Consider the following 23823-nt stretch of genomic DNA (forward strand, 5'->3'; position numbering starts at 1 on the left):
GCAGGAAGGTGAGGTGGCCTCGGACCACGCCATCACCGTGGCGACGGACATCGCCGACACTGGGTTCCGCCAGCTGGGCAACGGCGTTTGCCTTCGACGTCGTGGATGCCTCAAAGCTACGGACTTCCGGCAGGACGTACAGACCAGAGTCCTGGACATGCCCTTCGACGGGAACAACCTGTTTGGGAAGACAGTGGACGATTCCTTTCAGGCCATCAAGGCGGATACTGAGACGGCCCGGGCCCTTGGAGTCCTGCAGCAACGACGGACGCCCTTTCGGAGCGGCGGAGGCAAGGGCGCCTCCAAAGGTTCCGGCGGCGGTTTCGCTTCCTACCGTCAAGCGGCCCGCTCGTCGTCGCAAGAGGCCTACAGAGGACGAGGCAAGTCTAGCGGACCCCGCCGTCGTCGCCAAGGAGGTCAAGGCGGCAAGGCCGCGTCCAAGCAGGATTGAACCGGCCGTGGGGTCGGGCCCCCACCGAAGCACCCCGGTGGGAGGCCGGCTGGCGGGCTTCGTCAGCGTGTGGGAGTCCATCTCCACCAACCGTTGGGTGCTGGACGCCCTGGCCCGGGGCCACGCGCTCGAGTTTCAAAGAAGGTGCCCGCGTGTCCCCCCCGTGGCCAGGAAAGAACTTCACGTCCCTCATCTTCTCCTGGAGGTAAAGGCGATGCTCAGAAAGGGCGCCATCGAACTCGTCCCAGAGAGGCTTCGGGGCTCCGGAGTCTACTCGAGATACTTCCTCGTGAAGAAGAAGACGGGAGGATGGCGCCCCATCCTAGACCTGCGACGTCTGAACAAGTTCATCAAGGCGCAGAAGTTCCGGATGATCACCCTCCAGCACGTCCTGGGTCAGCTGGAGGAAGGAGACTTCCTATCGTCGTTGGATTTGGAGGATGCCTACTTCCACATTCCCATCCTAAAGGGGCACCGAAAATTCCTCAGATTCGTGGTCCAAGGGCGTCATTACCAGTTCAAAGCCCTTCCCTTCGGACTACGGTCGGCACCCAGGGTATTCACCAAGTGCCTCGCACCGGTGGCGGCGCAGCTGCGCCGCGAGGGGATTCACGTCTACCCCTACCTGGAAGACTGGCTCATCCGCGCCAAGACGAGGGAGCTCGCCGTGGTCCACACGGCAAGGACCGTCCAACTCCTCACGGACCTGGGATTCTCTGTGAACTACGCCAAATCCCACCTGGTGCCCGCGCAAGTCGCACTGTTTCTGGGAGCGAGGCTCGACACAGTGTCCCTTCTGGCCTCCCCGTCGGAGGAGAGGACCAGGACCATCTTGGGCAAGGTGCAACGGATGTTGGTGGCCGACGCGGCCAAAGTGAGGTCCATCAAGTCCCTCCTCGGGATGTCGTCTTCCTGCATCTACCTCATTCCCATGTGCAGGCTCCGGATGCGCCCGTTGCAAGAATTCCTGGATGCGCGCTGGATCCAGACGACGGGCAGCTTCGAGGAAAGGATCAAGCTCGACGAGAGTTTCCGACGAGCGATACGGTGGTGGGGCACCCGCGCGCATCTGACGGCGGGCATGGACTTCCAGACCCCAGCCCACCAGGAGACTGACCACGGATGCCTCCCTGGAAGGGTGGGGAGCGCACACCGAAAATCTGCATGCAAGGGGACTCTGGCTCCCGACGGAGAAGTCCCTGCATATCAACGTCCTGGAGCTCCGTGCAGTGTTTTGGGCCCTCAGGTCCTTCCTTCCGTCCCTCAAGGGCAAGGTGGTGAGGATATTCACCGACAACACCACCACCATGTTTTACATCAGGAAACAGGGCGGAACCAGGTCCCCAGCGCTGTCCAAGGAGGCGCAGGACCTGTGGCATTGGGCCGTCGCCCAAGGGATTTTTCTGGTGCCGTTTCATCTGGCAGGGATAAAAAACACCATCGCCGACTCACTCAGCAGGGAGCTGCGCTCGTGCCACGAGTGGGAACTACGGCAGGATCTGGTGGATCGCCTCTTCCGACGGTGGGGCACACCCCAGATCGACCTGTTCGCGACGGCAACGAACACCAAGTGCCGGAGGTTCGCCAGCAGGTTTCCCCAGACGAGGAGCATGGGCGATGCTTTCTCGTTCCCCTGGGAGGGCCTGTTCCTCTACGCGTTCCCTCCCTTGCCTCTGCTAATCCGGCTCGTCAACCAGCTCAAGAGGTCACGGTGCAGGATGATCCTCGTCGCACCTGCGTGGCCGAGGCAGATATGGTTCCCGGACCTTCTGGACTTGTCAGCGTCCCCGCCGATCAAGCTGCCGGCGGACGCGGATCTACTCTCCAGGGAAGGAGGCGCCATCCTCCACCACGACCCGAAGTCGCTGAACTTGCAGGCCTGGCTCCTGCAGCGCTAGAGTTTGGAGGATACGACATACCGGCCGATTGCAGAGAGGTTCTTGCAAAGGCCAGGGCGTCCTCGACTCTTAAATGCTACGGACACAAATGGAAGAGGTTCTCTGTCTGGTGCCACGCACAGAAGATTAACCCTCTACGGATTACGGCTCCCCAAGTACTGCCGTACCTGCTGACGCTGGCCAAAGCTGGTCTGGCACACGCGTCCATCAAGATTCATCTTGCTGCGATCTCCCGATACACCAGAACCACGGGGCGGGCGTCCTTGTGGTCTCATCGTCTGGTGAAAGAGTTCATGAAGGGACTGTTCAGATCGTTCCCGCCGGTGAAGGCTCCGGCCCCGGCGTGGGAGCTCAACGTGGTGCTGACCAAGCTCATGGGACCTCCGTTCGAGCCTCTGCACTCGGCCCCGTTGAAGTTTCTATCGTGGAAAACAGCTTTTCTTGTGGCCATCACCTCCGCACGACGAGTGGGAGAGATCCAGGCCCTTTCCTGCAAGGCCCCGTACTTGATTTTCCACGACACGAGGGTAGTGCTCAGGACGCACCCCTCCTTCATGCCCAAGGTACCGTCGGACTTCCATCTCAACGAACCCTTGGTGTTACCTGTGTTCTTCCCGTCACCTTCGTCGCCGGCTGAGAGGACTTTGCACTCGCTGGATGTAGCTAGAGCGCTGAAGTTCTACGTGGACCGCACGAAGGGTTTTCGGAAGACGTCACAACTCTTTGTGAACTTTGGACCTGTCAATCAGGGGAAGGCTCTCTCGAAGGCTTCCATCTCCAGATGGCTCTCCGGCTGTATCATGTGCTGTCACCGGTTGGCAAACCGACCGCTGCCTGGCTGTCCGAGAGCCCATTCCACCAGAGCGATCGCAGCTACCACGGCGTTCCTATCTGGTGTGCCCCTGCTGGACATATGCAGGGCTGCTACGTGGAGGTCGACGCACACCTTCACGAAATTCTACTGCGTCGACCGGGATTCCAGGGGGGAGTCCAGGGTCGGCCAAGCAGTGCTGCGCAACCTGTTCGCCTGAGGTGAGCCTGGTGAGGAGGTAAGATGCTTAATGTTGAGTTGATGTGATGCTTAATGTTGAGCCTTTGCCACCTCCCGTGGTTGTGCATGTGTGTACTGCTATGTATTCTTTATTCATGAGCATGTGAATGCATGCCAGACACCATGCTGGAGAAGGAACAAGTTACTTACCTGTAACTGTTGTTCTCCAGCATGGGTCTGGCATGGATTCACATGCGAACCCTCCCGCCTACCCCTCTGCGGCTCTTCACTTGGTCATACTGCCACTTCACGTGCTTCCAAATCTGAAGATGGCTGCCAGAGGCGGTGCTTAGGTAGAGGGCAGTCATTGGCTGTGGTCAGTATGACGCAGAGACCAGTGATTGGTTATTACTACGAAAGACAGATCAGAAACGAAACTGATACTGGTTTTTTCTTTACCGAGGATTCCCAGCCTGACGACGGGGAATATTCATGAGCATGTGAATCCATGCCAGACCCATGCTGGAGAACAACAGTTACAGGTAAGTAACTTGTTCCTTTCTGAAAGGGCTCACTGTGTTCCCTCCGTCGCCTTCCCAGGTGCCCGGTTGGGATTTGAACCTTGTTCTCAAATTTCTCATGGGTGCCCCATTTGAGCCTTTGCATTCTTGCCCTTTGAGACTGTTAATTCTTAAAACTGTAATTTTGGTTGCGGTCACTTCCGCTCGCAGAGTGAGTGAGTTGCAGGCAATTTCAGTTAAGCCACTCTTCACTGTATTTCATAAGGACAGGGTTGTCGTTCGAGTCTGTCCTTCCTTTCTTCCGAAGGTGGTGTTGGAATTTCATTTGAGCCAGAAGGTTGTTCTTCCGGCATTTTATCCTCCTCCGCATCCTGGTAAGGATGAGGAGAGGCTCCATAGGCTTGATCCTAGGAGAGCTTTGAGTTTCTACATCTCACGCATGTCCCGGGTCAGAGTGGACGATCAACTCATCATTGGTTACGCTGGAAGGCGTTTGGGACAGGCTGTGAAGAAACCGACTGTCTCGCTGGATTATTCTGGCTATTTCTGAATGTTACCCCTTGGCGGGTAAGGACCCTCCGGTTGGCTTGCAGGCCCATTCTACCAGGGGTATGGCTGCCTCTACTGCCCTGCAGAGGGGTGTCCCTATTCGTAACATCTGTGATGCAGCCACTTGGGCTTCGGTCCATACTTTTGTACGTCACTACTCCCTTGATTCTTTCCATGGGCAGGATCTGGCCTTTGGCAAGGCGGTCCTTTACTCTGCAATTTGATTGGGCATTCTAAATTTGAATATTCTAAATTCTTTTCCAACCTCCTTACGTTGGTACTGCTTTGGGAGTCTGTCATAGATATAGAATACGTTGGAGGACCCAATCCCCTTGAAGAACAAGTTACTCTCTTACCTGGTAACGTTCTTTCGATGGGATGGTCCGATGACTTATTCCATATCGCTCCCTCCCTGCCTTCCCCGCTATTTCTTGTGCGATTGCAGCTTACGTTTCCGCAAGGCTTTGTGGTCTGGCTGGCAGAAGACTGGTGCCCCACGTTCTGGGGGGAAAAAACTACAACTGAGGCTACGGGCGTCGTACGTCCTACTTATAACATCTGGTGACGTCGGCCGTCGGAGGAGGTCCTCGAGGATGGCGCATTGACGTCATCGACGCAGGACGCAGACGCCGAAAGCTTTTCCGAAGCAGCACAGCTGTGGACACTGTCATAGATATGGAATACGTCGTCGGACCATCCCATCGAAAGAACGTTACCAGGTAAGAGTAACTTGTTCTTCTCATCTGATGTCAATGTCCGTCTCCCTTGCGAGGAAGCTGCCATGCCTGTACAACATGGTGTCACAAGACGGGGGGGAAACACTACATCCATGCCCACAAACTCAACTTAGCAGCCTGGCTCCTGAGGTCATAGAGTTCGGATATCTCAAAGTTGCATGGACATACTTAAAGAAGCACGAAAACCCAACACCAGACATTTCTACTCCAGCAAATGGAAACGCTTTGTCATCTGGTGCAATGTCAAGAGCATCAATCCTATTGAATGCTCACCAACACATATATATTGTCCTGTACCTAACTTACCTACTAGATTCAGACCTGGTTTTCAATTTCTTAAGTCCACTTGGCTGCACTTTCATCATACACCACATCCTAAAAGGTTTTGTGGTAGAAAATTCCAGTAATCAAATCTTTTATGGACGGGGGGGTTGATCTACTTAATCCCCCCCCCTTTCTCCAACCCAGCTCCGGATGGGACCTAAACGTTGTACTTACTGGACTTATGCGGCCACCCTTTGAACCTATGCATAAGGCTAGCCTTAAATCACTCACTTGCAAGACTGCCTTCCTGGTGGCAGTCGCATCAATAAGATGAGTTGGTGAACTGCAGGCCCTTTCAATTCAAGACCAATTTGTCATGATTCACAAAGATAATGTGGTCCTGCGCACTCACCCACGATTTACGCCTACATTTATTTCTAAGTTCCATGTGAACCAATTAATAGAACTACCCACCTTTTTCCAGAACCACACTAACGTGCTAGAAAGAAGCCTTCACACACTTGATGTGAGGAGAACAGTAATCTACAATCTGGAAAAGACAGAACCACTAAGGAAAACAAACCAGTTTTCATTTCAGTGGCACCTGGCAGAGAAGGGGACCCTGTCTCTCTAAGTCGGCTATTTCAAAGTGGATTGTAAACTGCATCACACTTTGCTGCACTCTTGCCAAGCCAAGAGAGTTCTGCTCTTCAAGCCTAGAGCACACTGCTCTGGGCACGGCAGCTTCTATAGCATTCATTGCAAATGTTCCTCTTGAGTCCATTTTTGTAAAGCAGCAACCTAGAGTTCTGTGCACACATTTTCACAAAACTACTGCCTGGATACTCACTCTAGGTCTGAGTCTCAGGTGGGAAAAGCGATGCTAAGACCTCTTTGCTACATCCCACCATCATCTCTGGGTACTGCTCACTAGTCTATGCACAGCATGTGATTTTAAGCAGATTAACAAGCATCAGAAGACATGCATTACTTACAGTAATAGCATTGCTGATGATTGTGTCTGCTTAGATTCACATGCGCACACCCTTCCTCCCCATCTTGGAGTAGAAGGAACATGGACATCTTACACCTCTCTCTCTGTACTCACGATGGCTCCCTCACGGCAGATAAAACACAGTGGGAGGGACCTCGACGCGTGAGTTATTTTGGGTACACTAGACGCCATGTTGGGGATAGCGAAAGAAAGATGCAATAATCTCCGATTCCGACTGGATGTCTGACCATATGCACAGCATGTGAATCTAAGCAGATACAATCATCACAAATGCTATTACGGTAAGTAATGCATGTCCTGTGTTTCTGAAGCTTTTGGAATCTGCTTAGATCACATGCTATGCATAGGCCGACATCAAGTGGAAGCTGCAGATGTGTGTAATCTTGATGTGCGTTTTATGCGATTTTGGCATCGAAATACTAGATGTTTGACGTTTTGCCCTTGAGCAGCATCTCGGGGACATGTTTTTGTATGAATTGCTGCATTTCTGACATGTCTGAATAGTGTGCTGAAGATTACTCTTTAAACGCAGTGTCGAATACAGGCCTACTCTGCGCCTATTTTGGTGACCTGTCGTGTGGCGAACACTAGCAGGAGGACCCGCAGACAGCGAGTGTTTAGATTTTGCATTTGTGAGAGTCTGTGCTTTTGCCACTGGTTTTCTTTTCCATGAAAGGACTGCCGGCCTGCTTCTCGGAGGCAGGGGCTAGCACTTGGGGTTCTGTAGAACCCCGATCGTCCTCAGCATCACTGTGAGCACCGTAGCTGCCTTAGTCAGAATCACCCACCACGCCAATGGAGGCCTCTGCTTGCATGGCGTGGGCGGGCCAATGTTTTGTGCGTCGATCCTGTAGGGTCTTAGGTTTGAAAAGCTTGCGAGATTTGCAATATTTTTCAGCGCAATACCATGGAAGACAATGGTTACACACACTCTGTGACCTTCCATGGATATGTTCAACCTCAAGCAGGGCAAAATTTAAAAGGAGGGTTTTCCTTAGTGGAAGAGAAAGGCAGCAGGGCGATAAACAGAAAGTGGTGTGAGGGAAATAGGCATTCTCTAAAGACAGAATATATATGTCCTCCCCCACTTTAAAAGGCCAAAGCCGGGCGAGGGCCTCTGTAGAACGCAGTCAATGTTCCGAACAAGGATTTCTCATCGATGCAGGTAACTCGAGTCGAGCATCGCCAAAGTGTGCTTGAAAGTGAGAGGCGAAAGAGCGATAAATATATTAAACTTTGAACTATTATAAGGAGTATAGCCAAGAATCTCTAACACAACCAAATATAATGGCAGAAAAAAACAATCTGAGGGACCTAGACACGTGAAGGACCATGGTTACAGTAGAGGTCACACTAGGTATAGTATTACAAACACACCCAATCAACGTCCCTTTGAGTTTTTAAAACAAGTCATGCAATACTCTGCAACTTCCAATAGAGACTATGCAGAACACGTGATCTAAGCAGAGCCACAAGCTCCAGATTTATTTTATTTTTTAATATGATACATTACTCACCGTAATCGTATTTCTGATGACTGTATCTGCTTAGATTCACAAGCTATGCATAGTCCGACATCTAGAGAAAGCTGCTGAGTATTACATTTTGTTTTCGAAACTCGAAAAGGGGTGTCAACAGGGCGTGCCAGTAATACTATCCCTAGTGTTACGTCTGCTGTAGTCATGGTGCTTCACGCGTCAAGGTCCCTCAGATTGTTTTGTTTCTGATATGAGGATGCATGAAGTGTAGCGCGAGTTCAGGTGTAGTAAAGCAGATTACCTATCAGATAAGCCCAGAAAAACCTCCATGAACCTTCTATTGCAAGGGGAGGAAGGGTGGGCGCATGTGAATCTAAGCAGATACAAGAATCAGAAATAAGATTACAGTGAGAAAAGTATCCCTTCTGAGGTTTGTGGAATCTGCTTAGATCACATGCTATGCATAGATTAGCGAGCAGTGTTTGGAGAAGGTGGTGGGTTATGAGAAGCTATAGCAGCAAATAGATTTTTTAGCACTGCTTGTGCCACCTGAGAATCTGCTTTAGCGTGAGTGCCAATGCAGTAGTGCTGAGTAAAAGTAAGTACTGAGCTCCATGTAGCTGCTTTGCAAATGGCGTCCAGCGGGACGTTTGCGATAAAAGCCAAGGTAGCTCCTGTACCCCTAGGGGAGTGAGCTCTTGGTGTGAAAAGCAGTGTTTTGCATGATAGAATGTAGAATAACTGTATGCATCCGACTATCAATCTGAAGATGGAGTTTTTGGAAATGCGGTGTCCTTCCCTGCCTGGAGCTACGGAGACAAACAGTTGGTTTCCTGAATGGTCTGGTCTTGTTTACATAGCAAAAGGACTGCCCTACTTGCATTTAGTGTATGGAGCTTTTTCTCAGCTGAGCTTGATGGATTTTGAAAAATAGCTGGTAGTTCGTATTAACTTAGGTGAAAACCTAGGGTGTGTTAATACCAATTTGTCTTTGTGGATAACAAAGAAAGGGTTTTGCACTGACAAAGCTTGAAATTCACTGATTCTCAATATGGAGGTGATAGCCACCAGGAAATCCATGTTATAAGTGAGGTGTTTAAGGCTTGATTTATGCATAGGCTCGAAGGGGTGTCCCATGAGCTTTGTAAGTAATACATTGAGGTCCAAGCCTGGCCGTGGGTTGGAGATAGGAGGCTGGAGTCTTTACTCCCTCCATGAATGCCTTGATTACAAGTATTTTCCACCAGGACACTTTGCTCTGAGAAGTGGTGTATGCGGATAGAACCACTAGGTAGACTTTGATAAGAGTTAAATACTAGCCCAGAGTCTAGTAAGTGAAACGTGTAATGAAGAATGTGTGATACTTTCTATTGGATATATTTGTTTTGATTGGCAAATTACAAATCTCTTCCACTTGTTGAAATAACTGTGTAGGGTTTGGTTTACGTGCCTCTGAGAATTTCCATACACCTTTGAGGTAGTTTCAGATGTCCAAACTCTGACTTCAGGAGTCAAACTGCCAAATTCATAGACTGAGGTTGAGGGTGTAATGTCCCCGTTCTGTGTGAGAATGTTGAATGGGCATGGGAGTTTTATCGGGTTGCACATCGCCAGTTGCCACTCGTGCTCTTCTGGTGAGGATCTCTGCTTAGTGACCCCGCCAGAGTATCGAGTTCCCCTGGAACATGTTGAGAAGTTAGGAACATGCCCTGCTCGAGTGCCCACTTCCATACTTTCTGTGCTAGCCTGGATAGATTTGCAGAATGTGTGCCGCCCAGCTCGTTTATATAAACCCTTGCAGTGGTGCCATCTGTGAGAATATGTACTGACTCATTTGTCAGTTGTGCTTCGAAGGCGTGTAGCGCTTTGAGGACTGCTAGGAGCACTAGCAGGTTCATGTGGTTCTGGGCTATGATTTAGGTCCACAGACCATGCGCTGAGAGATGAAGGTGATGGGCCTCCCTCCCCACCCGGTGAGAGACAAGTCTGTTGTAACAACCGCTTGCACCGCCGGGTCGTTTAAGGGTTTACCCTTCAATAGATTCTCCTTTGTCCACCAGCGTAGGGCTTGTACTAGGGTTGGCGAAACAAGCACTGTTTCACCAACCACTCTTGCATTGGGCGCAATCGCGCGTGTGGGATCAGGTAAATGCATGATGCCATCATCCCGAGCAAACGGATTGCTTTGCGTACGGTTATCTGGCGACCGGCTAGATACTGAGGTACTTGCAGCAGTATGTTTTGCACCCTTTCCTTTGATGGAAAGACTAGGCCCACTTCTTTTTTTAGGACAGCTCCTAGGAACTGTTTGGTCTTGTTTGGTACAAGGCTGAACTTTCTCATTGATTGAGAAACCCAATTGAAAAAGCAGATTGATCGTTCTTTGAGTATTTTGCTTGCAAATTTGGGGATTCTCCACTGATCAGCCAGTCGCCCAGGTATGGGTACACTGGGATTCACTCCCTGCTTAGGTGCGCCGCCACCACCGCCAGAACCTTGGTGAATACCCTTGGAGCGGATGCCATGCCGAAGGGTAGCACCTTGAATTGGTAGTGCTGGTTTGCTTTCTTGAAATGCAAGAATCTTCTATGCGCTGGGAACATTGAAATATGAAAGTATGCATCTTTCATATCCATGGTTGCCATGTAGTCCCCCTGCTTTAGCAGTGGGATTACTTCCTGTAACGTTGTCATGCGGAATTTCTGTGGCTTGATATGGATGTTTTCAGTGTGCAGATCTAAAACAGGACGCATTTTTTGGCACAAGTATCCATTCAACGTACTTCCCTTTGTTTACCTGGTTCGCCAGGACGACTTCTATGGCGTCCTTCAATAGCAGCACTACCACCTCTTCCAACAACATGTGCTCTTCTTTGGAGGAGGTCCTTTGCTTTGAGGGATGGTTGGCGGGATGCTGGAGCAGTTCTATACAATAACCGCTCACTACCGTTAAAATGTACCCACTGGTCTGAGGTGATTCCCCTCCCATACGTATGTTATGCAGCCTCGTACTGGAGTGACATTGGAGGGAACCTGTAGCAGGTCGTCATTGTTTGGGGGTTGTTCAGTCGCCTTTGGAAGAGGCGGCTCTACCCCTCCCGCAACATCTTCTCTGGCATCTTTGAAAACCTTGCGAGGACTGTCCCTGTGGTGAGCCCCAGGATGAGCTCTGACCCTGGTTGTACCCTGACCCCCGTTTTGAGTTTTTGCCTTACCGAAGAACACGTTTGGCTCCATGGGCATATTGCGAATAGTGGCTTGTGTTTCGAGCTTAAACTCATGGCGTGGCGTTTGATTAAAGTGCCCTCGGGAATTATCCTCCTCCCCTCTTTATCTGCTGCATCTAGATTGTTCTTAAGGATGCAGTTTGCAACCACTTTACCCTCGGCAACAGAGAAAGCCAGTTGAGACGTAAGGGGGTCTGGGGCTGAAGCTATTTTTTCGGCCAGCGCATCCCACTTCTGGCAGTTGTAGCTAGCCAGTAAGGTGGTATTGTTGGCGATTCTCGCCTAGTAGGCTGCTGAAGAGGCCACTTTCCGACCAAAAGTATACATTTTTTGGCTCTCTTTATCCGGGGGTGCTTTTGAAGAGGCTAAAAGATGTACCCGCTCTCTGGTGGTTGTAACCACTAATGAATCTGGTTTTAATTGTCCCCTGATGTAAAGGGGCTCTGAGGGAGCTGGCCGGAAGACTTTCAATATGCGGGTTCACAGCCTGTGTTAAATTGGAGGTCACTAGAGGGTTGAATTCGCCTCTTTACAGACTGGAGAAAAAGAATGAATTGGGCAGCTGACTATCTCCCAAGATGTTTTCAACAAAGTTCTTGTCTACCTGGGTCTCCTGCGTATCTATCTGAAAATGTTCTGCTGCTTTTAAGAAGCAGATCGTTGTATTGAATTTGATTGTCGACCAGGGAGTCTGCCACCGGTGAGTCTGAATGATCCGGCGACTGTATGACGCAGACGTCCTTGTCGTACAACTGGTCTACATCCCCCATGTCCCCTTGGTCTTCAGTGTCAGTGTAGGTTACAGTGTCCTGGGAGTCCTTTGTTGACTCACAATAAGCAAGCTGCACTGGGTCCTGCTGAGAGGAGGGTGTGTGTGTGTGGTGTCTGTGCGGGCTTTCTTGGCGGGTGGTTTTGTAACTGCGGCCGGCTCTGTAACTGCAGCCCCACTAGTTGGTCTGCTGTGTGGAGTGCCCTGAAGATTTACCAACACCTCTGGGTGGTTGTCAAAGAAGTTGGCCAGAGAAGACAACCGTATCAAGACCTTGTCTATCTCTTCTGAAGACCATTGGGATGAACTCGGGATAAAAGAGTGGGCAGGAGGAGTGGGTGTTAGCTCAGGTACAGGTTTTGTTGTGCTTCATAGTGCCCAAAATGGTTCTCTCTCCCAGGGTCATAGTATCTAAAATGGAGCCCGCTTTTAATATGTTTGAGGATTTGTGATTTTTCAACGTCCAACCTTTTAGTAGCGTGTCCGGGGCGTGTTTTTTTTGATGCGCTCACTCATCTTCGAGCTCTGTGCGGTCTTCGCATTGGCCTTCCACGCGTCTTTCGACTGTCCTTTATCGGTATGCGAGATGGCTGTTGACACATCTTTGCCTTTGTGGACTTGGGGGTTTTGTGCATTCAGTCAGATCCGGACTTGCCAGATGATTTCGGGAGCCTGTTGAAGTCTACTTTTGGCCTTGGGTTGTGCGCTTAGTGTGGTGATGTTTGTTTGTGCCAGTGCCACCAGGTGTAGTCCCCGTAGCAGAGTCGCCTGCTTGCCTGATGGGGTCAGGGGCTTGCATTCCATTCGCCCTCGGAGTCACTAAAGGCGCCAATGCTGCCATCACTGGAGGCACCATCAACGTCCTTTGTGGCTTCGGCCTGCATGATGTGGTGGGCCCATCGCTTTGTCTTGCGGTCCCTAAGTGTTTTGGGCTTCCAGAGCTTGCAAGATTTGCAGTGGCCTTTGTTATGGTCCCTTGGAAGACAAACATTGCACACCCAGTGCAAGTCTTTCCAGGGACATATTCGGTTGCAAGATGGGCAAAATCTAAATGGTTTATTCTCCATAGTGTATGGGGAAGGCAGCCTGACGAATTACGTGGGTAGAGAAGGGAATATACATTCTCTTAAAGAAACTAAGAAGTTATCCACCCCCCCACTCTCCCTACTGTGAAGGCACAGGTCCGGAGATTTGAGTTGACGACGAAAGTAGTCCTCAAAGCCATCGCCGAAGGTCTTGCAGGGGAATGGCTAACAAAGGACAGTAAGAGTATATTATAAGCAACCATTTTTTGTAAGTAATGGCAATGGTCGGAAAGAACTCCGCTTTGACAATGATGGCGGGAAAAAAAACAATTGGCGGAACCTCGACGCATTAAGCACCAGTAGATGTCACACTAGGGATAGTATTAATAGCACGCCCTGTCGACGTCCCTTTTTGAGTTTAGAAAATAACTCCGAGAAGCAGGCCGGCAGTCCTTTCATGGAAAAGAATACCAGTGGCAAAAGCACAGACTCTCACAAATGCAAAATCTAAACACTCGCTGTCTGCGGGTCCTCCTGCTAGTGTTCGCCACACGACAGGTCTCCAAAATAGGCGCAGAGTAGGCCTGTATTCGACACTGCGTTTAAAGAGTAATCTTCAGCACACTATTCAGGCATGTCAGAAATGCAGCAATTCATACAAAAACATGTCCCCGAGATGCTGCTCAAGGGCAAAACGTCAAACATCTAGTATTTCGATGCCAAAATCGCATAAAACGCACATCAAGATTAAACACCTCTGCAGCTTCCCTATCAGAATCTGTACACCACAAGAGACCGGCTTCTCTCCCGGACCCCCTCAGGGCCAAACCCATTCTTAAAATTCTCTTAGTGGACCACTGGAAAAGTAATGAAAAGGATTTCTTCCTTTGTTGACTTTGAGGGTGAGTGAACTGGATGCCCATCCATAAAGTACTGCACAGGGTAGTGTGGCAACTAGTGGGGAACCACCTGCAAAGGTACAAAGACTGGACAGTTCACAGCCCAGCACTTTCACACACCAACCATTTTCTACTGTCGGGACACCTTGGATGGACCTGTATGTTGTGGACCCTTCTCACCAAGGTGTGATCCAGTGTCACAGGATGAATAAAAAAACTGGTAGATTCACCGCAAAAAACCACGATGAACAAACTGGGACACAGCAATGCGCAAATAAATTGCAATCTTTCTTTTGAGCCAAATAGGCAAGTTAAATGATTAAACCAAACGTGGATCAAAACTTTAAATTAAAGTGTTATTTTTAAATCTTTTCTTTTCGAACTTTCAGGTGTATTTTTACATCATACACATGTCATTAAACAAAAAACTATTCTTGCTTCTTAGCAAATTCTAGCATTACAATTCATAACAAAGGTTTGCTTTAGGAAAATCACTCTTCTTGTGAACATGTTTGTTACATAAATGCAAAACTTCACATTTCCATTTTTACACAATCCCAATACTTTGCTAGGAGTGAGCCACTAGGTATCTGTGACTACTACTGTCTCTTGTGCCCTATCTCTACCTATGCGTTTCGGGCGCTTTCCGCCCTTCATGTTTGAATATTGGGTATTTTTCTTTTCCAATTCCAAATTTCTTGCAAAAAGATATAATAAACTGTGTCCGGACACTACCTTGTTAAAACACTTGATAGTGTACTAAATTGTAAGAAGGTGCATTTACACACTAACCTTAGAATAAGTCTTGGAGCATGTACAAGATGCCTCTATTCTTAAAACTCGTGATGGTCACTGAAAAATATGTATACAAATTGCTTAGGTGTAACCTCAGATGTAATGTGCATGTGCAGAGGGATCTCGCGCTAAAAAAAGCGATAGGTCCCCCTGCACATCGTCAGGATTCAGAATGGCAACAAATGCCTGTATGTTAGCGTAAAAAGTGCTTACCCCATCTGTGTTGCAGGTAGTTTACACATGGTGACGATCGAGTACTTGTGTTAACTTTCAGTCCTCCTTCTACCATAGGTGGACCAAGTCCTTAAAGCATATGAAATATATATTTTACCACTAGGATAGTCTAGTATAAGTGAATGTATTCCTGATGTGACATACAAACGCTAAGCTCCCGCCTACCTCCGTCCAGGTCCCATGTACGTTGCCACGGCGACTGCTGGTGTCTATCGTATTCCTGTAACAGGATCTATTCTGACGTGGTTCTGCAGTTCCAGTGTCCCTCCTATTGTAGAAAATGTATGATCAATCATTCTCTACAGATATAGGCTATATCTTGGTTTCTTTTAGTGTGTTATGGCGTAAATAGTTACCTACTCTTTTTCCGGACAGCGTGAGCGAAACTATGCTCCGCGGCAAAGATGTCTCACTACAGTCTGTCACTAGGCAACAGGTGCCTCTAGGAGTCCCTTTACTATTTCCATTGCATCTGTGACGCATGGGCGGCATTTTGTAATGGTTCCTCTGTCTCTATACGCTGTGCACCTGGAATAGAGACCTAACCAGAGTCCAGAGTTCTCTTCTCGTTTGACATCAAAGACTGAATGTAATTTTACTCTGAGACATACACACATTTCAGAGAGTGCTAAATGATACTAGTCTCAGCGTATCGTGAGTGTTATAACTTGTGTTAATGCTAGTAGGAGGACAAACCCTTTAGTGAACATTTAATAATGGGAGAGCCAACATATAGTTCGTTCATCACTTAGAATACAACACCTTAGTATTGATGTATACGTACATATGAAAATACCTGTTAAGGAGACCTATTCAGATTCACATCATTACACATGTATGAGATGTTCAATAATAAATAACAATTCAAATCAATCCCAGTCAATGTTAATTCCACGGGGGTACATGGTGTCCAATTTTTCTATCCAGAAAACCTCTTTGCTGCAACAGTTTGAACAAATTGCTTCCCCTCCTTGAAAGTTTGACTGATTCTAGAATCACAAATTTAATTTGCGCAATCGTGTCTTTCTGAGACAAAATGTTGTGCTACAGGTGATTTAGTAGAGAGATTCCTGATATTAGACTTGTGCTCACCCCATCTTGTTTTCGCTTTTCTGCTCGGGAGTCCAACATAGTACATGCCACAAGGGCACTTGATGCCATATATTACTTTCTTCGTATCGCACGTAGATGTGTGAGCCAAAGCGATCTTTCATCCATTGTAGGGATGGCAGATGGAATTACCCTTCAGTATATTGTTACAGCAGTTACAATTGTTGCACGGTATGGTGCCCCTGTATTGTTTCTTAAGATTGCTCTTCTGAGTAAAGTCTGATTTGATCAGATGGTCTTTCAATGATCTACTTTTACTATGTGCGAACAGCGGTGGAGTCGGAAACAGATTCTCTAATGTAGTATCGAGTGCTAACACACCCCAATTTTTCTTGATTTTTTTGATTTTACTACTCTGTTGTGAGAAGGTAGTGACGTATACCAGGTTTGTATCTTTGGTTTTCTCTTTCGGTTTAAGGGCTTCTGTTCTGGAGGTATTGGTCACAGTGGTATAGTGCTCGGATAAAGTTTAACTGTAACCTCTCTGGATGAATTTCTCCTTTTTAATTCTGTGGATTTAACCACATGGTCTTCCTCTTCTGAAATTATCCTTCTGTATCTTAGAAACTGACTGAGTGGGATACTTGTTATGGTTTTCTTCGGCTGGAATCTTGAAGCAAGCAGCAAGCTGTTCCTGTCAGTATCCTTTGTGAAGATTGTAGTAGCTAATTTGTCAGTCATCCAGTAGATCTTGACATCTAAAAATTCAATACTGGTTTTACTGATTCTGTGTAAATTTGATCTGAGGTGCCAACTGATTCATATACTCAAAGAATTCCTTCAACTCTTCTTCGGTGCCTTCCCAAATTCCAAACAAATCTATAAATCTTGTCAAGCACTTTAATTTGTTCCATCTTGGATTCGTGATCACTCTTGTCTCGAAGTACGCCATATAAACATTGGTGTAACTCTGTGCCATGGCTGCATCCATTGAGGTACTGTCACGACCTGTGACCCAAAACCCCACTGGCATGGGCACATGCCAGGTAGGGTTAGGACTCATGGTTCACTTGGGGCCACAAGGGCCTTGCATTATCATCATGGACTCTACTAGAGTCAGTCCTGGCGCCAGGCTCATGTTCAGATTGGGACATTGTCCTGAAGAGACTACTTTTTCTGTGAAGGCCTGCAGCCAACATGGAGGTACCCACAGTCTGGTTCCTAAGAACCAGACTGTGCGGTGCACTGTTTTAGGGTGTGGTAGCCCGGACTAATTTACCTGGACTACTTTACAGAGGGCTATATAAACCACACCCAAGCTACAGAACGTGCTTCGCGTTATTCTGTAGCCAGCAGGGTGACGCTCATCGTGTTCAGAGACCAGCACCCGGCGATCCTTGAACGGACCTGCAGAGGAGACAAAACAACATTAGCAGTCTCTGCTTACCTGCAACTTTCGATCCGTCGATTCCTGCTGCTGGCGGTCTTCCATCCAGTCGGCAGCATCATCAGGACACCACGCACGCACCAGAACGAAGCACCTGGAGGGAGAGAGAAAGGACAACGTTAAAACAGGTTACTCACAGTATTTACGGCAGTAATCACGAAATCCTCACCTGGCTGGGCATTTCTTGGCCGGTTCCGCTCCGGAAATCTTCACACACCCAGAAAGACCATCGCGACCTGAAAAGGAATAAAGAATACAGGTTAGCAAGAAAAGACATTACCGTGCCGCACTTCGCGCTTACCCTACCATCCATCATACGCTCCTGCGTCCATCATCCTGGCAGGAGCGTGATCCAAGCAGCGCACCCACTGAACCTCTGTGCACCTAAGGGGGAATAAATAAAGACATTAATAGCAAGAAAGGAAAGCAAGGACATTTTAAGACTGCTATAACCAGACTTACCTCCTTAAAGACACTTGAATGGGTTAGCACCAGTGAAGTTAACTCGGTCGCTCCAACCCGCAGAAACCTATGCGCCCCTGCACAGAAGGCTGGACGGAGAGCACGCCAGACATCACAACAAGGTGAGGAGTGGGCTATCAGGTCGAGTCCAGGGGGCTGGTGGGAGGAAACGAAATCTGTTCCTAAATCCAGTCCTCCTGTGTTTTCAGGCCCGACCGCCATAGAAGGCGTCGTCCGGCATTGGGAAGTGTCCAGGGTGAATCCGGCAACCAGGGCATAAGGGCGTCCCTGTGGATACCAGGTGAGCATAACAGGTACCTGATATTTGAATGAAGTATCGATCTTCATAGGAGAAGTTATTTTTGAGAACTATGCTTACCAATTTCATAATGAATAGATGGTCACTCTTCACTATTTCGCCAGTGTTCAACAGCATCCATTCCATAGCCTCTAATCCTGCTTGATGAGTGATGTTAGTGTACAAGCTTGTCATGTCCATGGTGAACAAAGTCAGTTTCAGGATTAAATGATGTACTTTCCAATCTTCACAAGAAGTCATTAGTATCTTGTATGTACATTATACATTTACGTGTAAGCGGTTGGATAACCTTGTCTATATATTGTGCAGTGGGTTCCAATAAACTATTGTTGGCCGCAATAATGGGTCGACCAGGAGGATCTCACAGGTTCATGTTTATCTTCGGTAACACGTAGATAAACTGCATTATTGGATGCAGGTTGGTTAAAAATGCCTTGGTTTTTTAATGATTTCTGAGTCTTCCACTTCTGTTTAATAATCTCACAAACTTGTTCTGTGGGGTCCTAGAAGATTTCGAGATGTGTCTTGATCATTCAATTGTCTCAATATTTCTATCTTGTATTTTACAGTATCCATTAGAACGAGGGCACACCCTTTGTCTTCGGGTTTTAAGATAATATCTGGGTTCTGCCAAAGTTGATCAAGGATTTGTTTTTCACTGTGTTAAGTTGCCCCTTTTTCTGTTTTGAAATTTGATTTTCTGTAAATCTTTGAGTCTGAAATGCCTCTAACACAGAATTCTGAACGGGTGGTGAAAATATACTTTTCTGTTTCATCTCTAGGTATTCCGAATGTTGTGTTTCTGGAACGTCGATTGTATCAAGTTTTAATTTCATTTTCCTCCTGATTTTAAAGGATGCTATCTTCTCCTTCAACAAGGTGGTGTTATATCGGGGATCCAGTGTCACAGGATGACCAGTTTAATCACGATCCGTTCTATGATGACGACAATCCAGACATTTATACCATTCCGTCCCCAGACTAGGATCAGCGTATTGCTGACTGCCCAAGTGACAACCAGTTCCAATACAAGGAGCTGCTCATTAAAGCTACACATCACTTCAGAATAGATGCACAGGAGACTAAACATGACAGACTTTGCGGACGACATCCTGGGGGCAATGAAATCTGTAACCCAGTTTATCCCAATTCTTCAGTCAGTGCATAGACTCATTCAGCCATCTCTACTTACACCCACCATAAAAGGAGTGGTAAACCGCTGCATCTAAAATATAGTTAAGCCGAGTACTCCAACTGACTCCCTTTGTACCAGAGGTCCGCTAAAACCTGATTCCTTATTAGTAACTACAACCAGAAAGCGTGCAGGCACGCTGCTGGCTTCCGCGGAGACGCCTCCAGACAAGGAGTAAAAGATCTATACTTTAGGCAGGAAGGTAGCATCCTGTGCTGAATACAAAATCCATATTGCCAATAATGCTACCCTACTTAACAGTTATCTGCTGTCTGGAATCAAATCCAACAACAAATTGATGCTGTCCTTGACTGTTAGTAAAACTAAAGGGAACTCTAATACCAACGGGAACTAAGGGGAAAAATAAGCATGCACATACAAGGTGTTCCCATTGGACATTATTTAAACTAAAGTCATAATACATTCGGCATCAAAGCATACATGAGACTTTATCACATTGTTCAATGTGTACATGATATGTTCAAGGATTACCATAAAGTCATGGGCAAAAAGCTAAAACTTTTTCAAATTAATTTAAATATTCTCAATAGATCTATGCACATTCAAAACTCAAAGTATACAAGGGATGAATCCAGGTAAAAATTACAATATAGGCAAATGGTGTATAAATATACACAGTTGAAATAATGTAGAAGTGTTTATTTAAAACCCAAAATATAATCCAAACCAGACAGGGCTGCATTTCCAACAGGCTACCTAAAGTGGATGCAAATGATCACACTCCGAACCTGACTGTCCCTGTCTGTGATAGATACATTTCACAGTACTTTGAAATGAATTTGTGAACACAATGCCTCAATCGGCAATAGAATTAGGGTCAACGCCTTCTGCCAGTGCAGTAAACTGGAATGTGTAGTTATTCAGCCAGGGCATGAACAACAGCGATGGCTTTCGGCAGAATTATCGGTTGCTGGCCGCCTTCTTCAGGACGGAATGTCACTACCGGACCCTAAAGAAATTAACTAGGCACTCATTTAGTGTTCTGGAGACGTAGTAGACCATCATTTACCAGGGAATGTTGCAAGTGAAATATCATGCACAATAAAGAGGGGATGAGGAAATCCATGGCATGGTTGACCGTGTCGAAGGCAGAAGAGAGCTGGAGTAGGATGAGGACAGAAGGGATGTTAGTCAAGGTTGGATAGCAGGTCTTCACGGATGTTCAGGAGAGCAGTTTCTGTGCTTCTGGCAGCTCTACAGCCAGACTGATGATCATGGAGACAGCCAACACAATCAGTGTGAAGATTAAGCTGGGAGATGGCCAGCTTTTCCAGAAGCTTGCCCAGGAAAGGAGTGATGGTGATCGGGCAGTAGTTTTTTCGGCATGAGGGGTCAGCTGTGGGTTTCTTGAGACGAGGGTGCACAAGAGTGCTTCGGAGGGGAAGGGAAGATTTCAGAGGCGAAGGAGAGATTTCAGAAGTCGTCCAGAGCAGGAGTCAGGGTGTCAATGTGGCCCTTGATTGCTTTGGACGAACAAGAAGGAACTTGTTTGGACAAGACTTTCACAGATCGGACTTGTCTAGAGACCCTTTTCACGTAGAACAGGGGAAAGGAAGAGAAAGAGGTAGGGGGTGTGGCTGCAGGAGGGCCAGAGTTAGCAGATAGAGGGGGGAGAGGGTAGGAGAGGACGAGAGAGCAGACTGGATGTCCTGTTTTTTTTTTTTTAGATGAAATGAGAGGCACAGGACGAACAGAGGGCCTGGGAGGCGACAGGAGAGGTAGAGACTGCAGAAGGGTTGGCCAAATCCTTGCAGCGTGTTCATCCGAGTTGTTAGATGCCGCAGAGAAGCAGGCTTGGATGTGGGGGCTCTTCTTAGTTAGGACAAGGAGCCGATATTGCCTTTTGGAGTAGGTGGGAGGCTAGTTTGTCAGAGGATGTACAAGAAGTTCGCCATTTCCTCTCAACCCCCCTACACTCAGGTTTAAGGGAAGTGTTGTACCAAGAGTTGCACTGGCTTTGGGCTTCAAGCGGATCCTCATGACAGGGGCAAGAAAATCAAGAGCATCAGAGATAGCAGAGTGAAACATGGAAAGGGCTGTGTCAGGATGCGAGTCAGGACAGTCTCTTCCTCCTCCTGCCCCCCCCCCCCCCCCCCAACCACCTCCCCCATGCCGGAGGTCACCCACCACACAAGTTGAAAGGCACAGAGAAACAGCAAGGCCATAGGCTCCCATGCCTTTCACATTAGCATGTGTTCACTTCTTGACCCGTGTCTGTTTGTAGAAATTGAGAATCGCTGAAACAAGTGTACGGTAGCGGGGTGCTCTATGTATCGTTCTCCTATAAATTTTTGAGAGCTTCTGAAAATAACTCCCTGAAGTACGCATAAGGCCATTTTTACTATATTTCTTTGTCATGAGTGCCATCCCAGTGGTACCCACTGCCCGTGCTGTGGGCGTGCCCTGGGCCATGCGGCCTTAATGGACTTTTTTTATTTTTTTTAGAATTACTTTTTTCTTCTGCCCTTTTTAAAATGGGAGGGGATTCACACCCACCTTTCTACCTTTTCAAACCTGCCCTTTCCCTTTTCTAATCCTCTTCTCCTATTCTTTACACCCTTTTTCACTTTTTTATGCCCAATACTAACCTACAGAAATTAAGTTTAGCCGCTTTCCTTTTTCCCAATGGTGTGGTTGAAATGCTGGTTTGTCAGTGTTATTTTTGAATTGGTAAAAAGTGTTTACAGTAATCATCTCGTATTGCTTTCCTACTCCAACTCTATATTTTGCCTTACCTACATTCCTTGTGCATCTCCTTCGGGCCAAACTATGAAAGTGGCGATACTGAAACATTTTAATTCTTTAAAACCTTGCTCCAGACAAGATATTGTAGTGGGCATGTTTTTCTTCATATTTGTAAAGATGTAGTTTGGAATGGGGCATAAACACGTGAAAAGGGGTGGGGGCAGAGCAGTAGAAAAGGGGATGGACAGGGTTGTTAAATAGGTAGGATGGGTGTGGGGCGGCGGCTGGGGCGAGTCCCATTTTAAAAAGAGCAAAAAAAGTAATTATCAAAACAGATGCTAGTTTTTGTTCCTGCTGATGGTGACCTGCCCTTTATCTGCTACATCTCCACTGGCCTCCCTCCACTAGCAGGATTATTTTTCATAACCGACTTTACATTTTTCTTTGCAGGAAGAAGAATAAGACCCACCGGGATATTAAAAGGATGCAGTGCGAGTGTCCACTTCTGTCAAAGGAAGAGCAGACCCAAGGCACAGTGGCTTGTGGCGATGACTGTCTGAACCGCTTACTCATGATTGAGTGGTAGGTACCCGAATCATTATTAATACTAAGGATTGTTGCTTTTTACCTTTTTGGACACTTGGACGTGAACTTGTCTTAGGGGCTCAAACATTGATTACAGCTCTTCATTTAGACATTGCCATTTCTGGGCAACGGAAGGCAGTTCAAACAAGAGAGCTCTGAATCCCATATTTCACTGTTGAGTCATGTGCTGTGGAAATTAAAACTGTTCATGCATACAAGAGCTGTTCTACCCTTGGGTGCGGGGTGCAATTGCCAGCAAGACTGGCAGCCTGCAAGCAATATTGAAGGGGTCTGGTAACTAAATATTTAGGATTCTGCATTTTCAAGTTAATTCACTAATGTATAGTTCTTAATCAATGATGTCTTGTCTTGAGTTTCTGATGGTAGTAGTTTTTAATTGATGCCTGATGGACATTTCCAGGATCCCAAATGGTTGTTGGGCAGGGAATGAAATTCATGGATGCAAATCATGGTAGAAGATCTGCAAGACAGCACTTCTTTCCATAGTTCATTTATTTTAATGTTGTCTGCACTTAATTGCGTTGGATAACTTTGTTTACTCCTGCCTGTTTGTCTACTAACTCTTGAATGAAGGAATACAATGTACTTTGTCCCTAAATGCTGCAATATTAATCTTTTGATAATATTAGATAGCAGCTTGCCACTATACCTTAATGACAAGGGTATTAATCATTACCTAAAATCCACTCTGATTAAAGTTTCAGCTGTTGGTAACAGAGGAGCTGAAAGTGATACATTGATACAAATCTCCATTCAAGTTCATAAACGTGCGGGAACTTAAATAGTTTTTTAATGGTACAGTACCTGTTGAGTTGCTTTTTTTTGGTTCTCGGGGTTGCTGATACAAACTAGGTTAAAGGACTTGAAAGTGTGTTCGGTCTTGACTGATGAATTCTTTTTAAGTGAATGGTTGTAAATATTTTCCCCGAATAAGCTAGAGCGAACCTGAACCATTTACATGGGATGCGATGTGTTCTCCCCTGAAAATATTTTTAAAAATCATAATAGATTGACGTGCATTTTCAAGCATGTCATCTGGAAAAGGTTAAAAAAAGCTGTGTAATGTACACTATTTTCTGTAGGGTAGCACATGAAAAACAAAAACACCTGTCTCAATAATATAGTCTAACACTGCTTTATAAATAACAGGATTGTGGTGTTGGTGCCTAACTGTATGTATCCCTGTTGC

At 47.1% G+C, this 23823-nt stretch overlaps 1 protein-coding gene across 3 annotated transcripts in view; it reads left to right on the forward strand.

Moving 5' to 3' along the window:
* The window catches only part of SETD2 (SET domain containing 2, histone lysine methyltransferase), a 1465157-nt gene that overhangs the window by 260101 nt on the left and 1181233 nt on the right, over positions 1-23823 (forward strand). For all 3 annotated transcript variants that reach the window (XM_069645793.1, XM_069645791.1, XM_069645792.1), the window contains one exon: positions 22479-22610. In XM_069645793.1, coding sequence (XP_069501894.1) covers positions 22479-22610 — 132 coding nt within the window. The remainder of the gene's footprint in view (positions 1-22478; positions 22611-23823) is intronic.

This window comes from Ambystoma mexicanum, chromosome 2p, assembly GCF_040938575.1.
Source record: "Ambystoma mexicanum isolate Mex_15411 chromosome 2p, UKY_AmexF1_1, whole genome shotgun sequence".
Lineage (NCBI taxonomy): Eukaryota > Metazoa > Chordata > Amphibia > Caudata > Ambystomatidae > Ambystoma > Ambystoma mexicanum.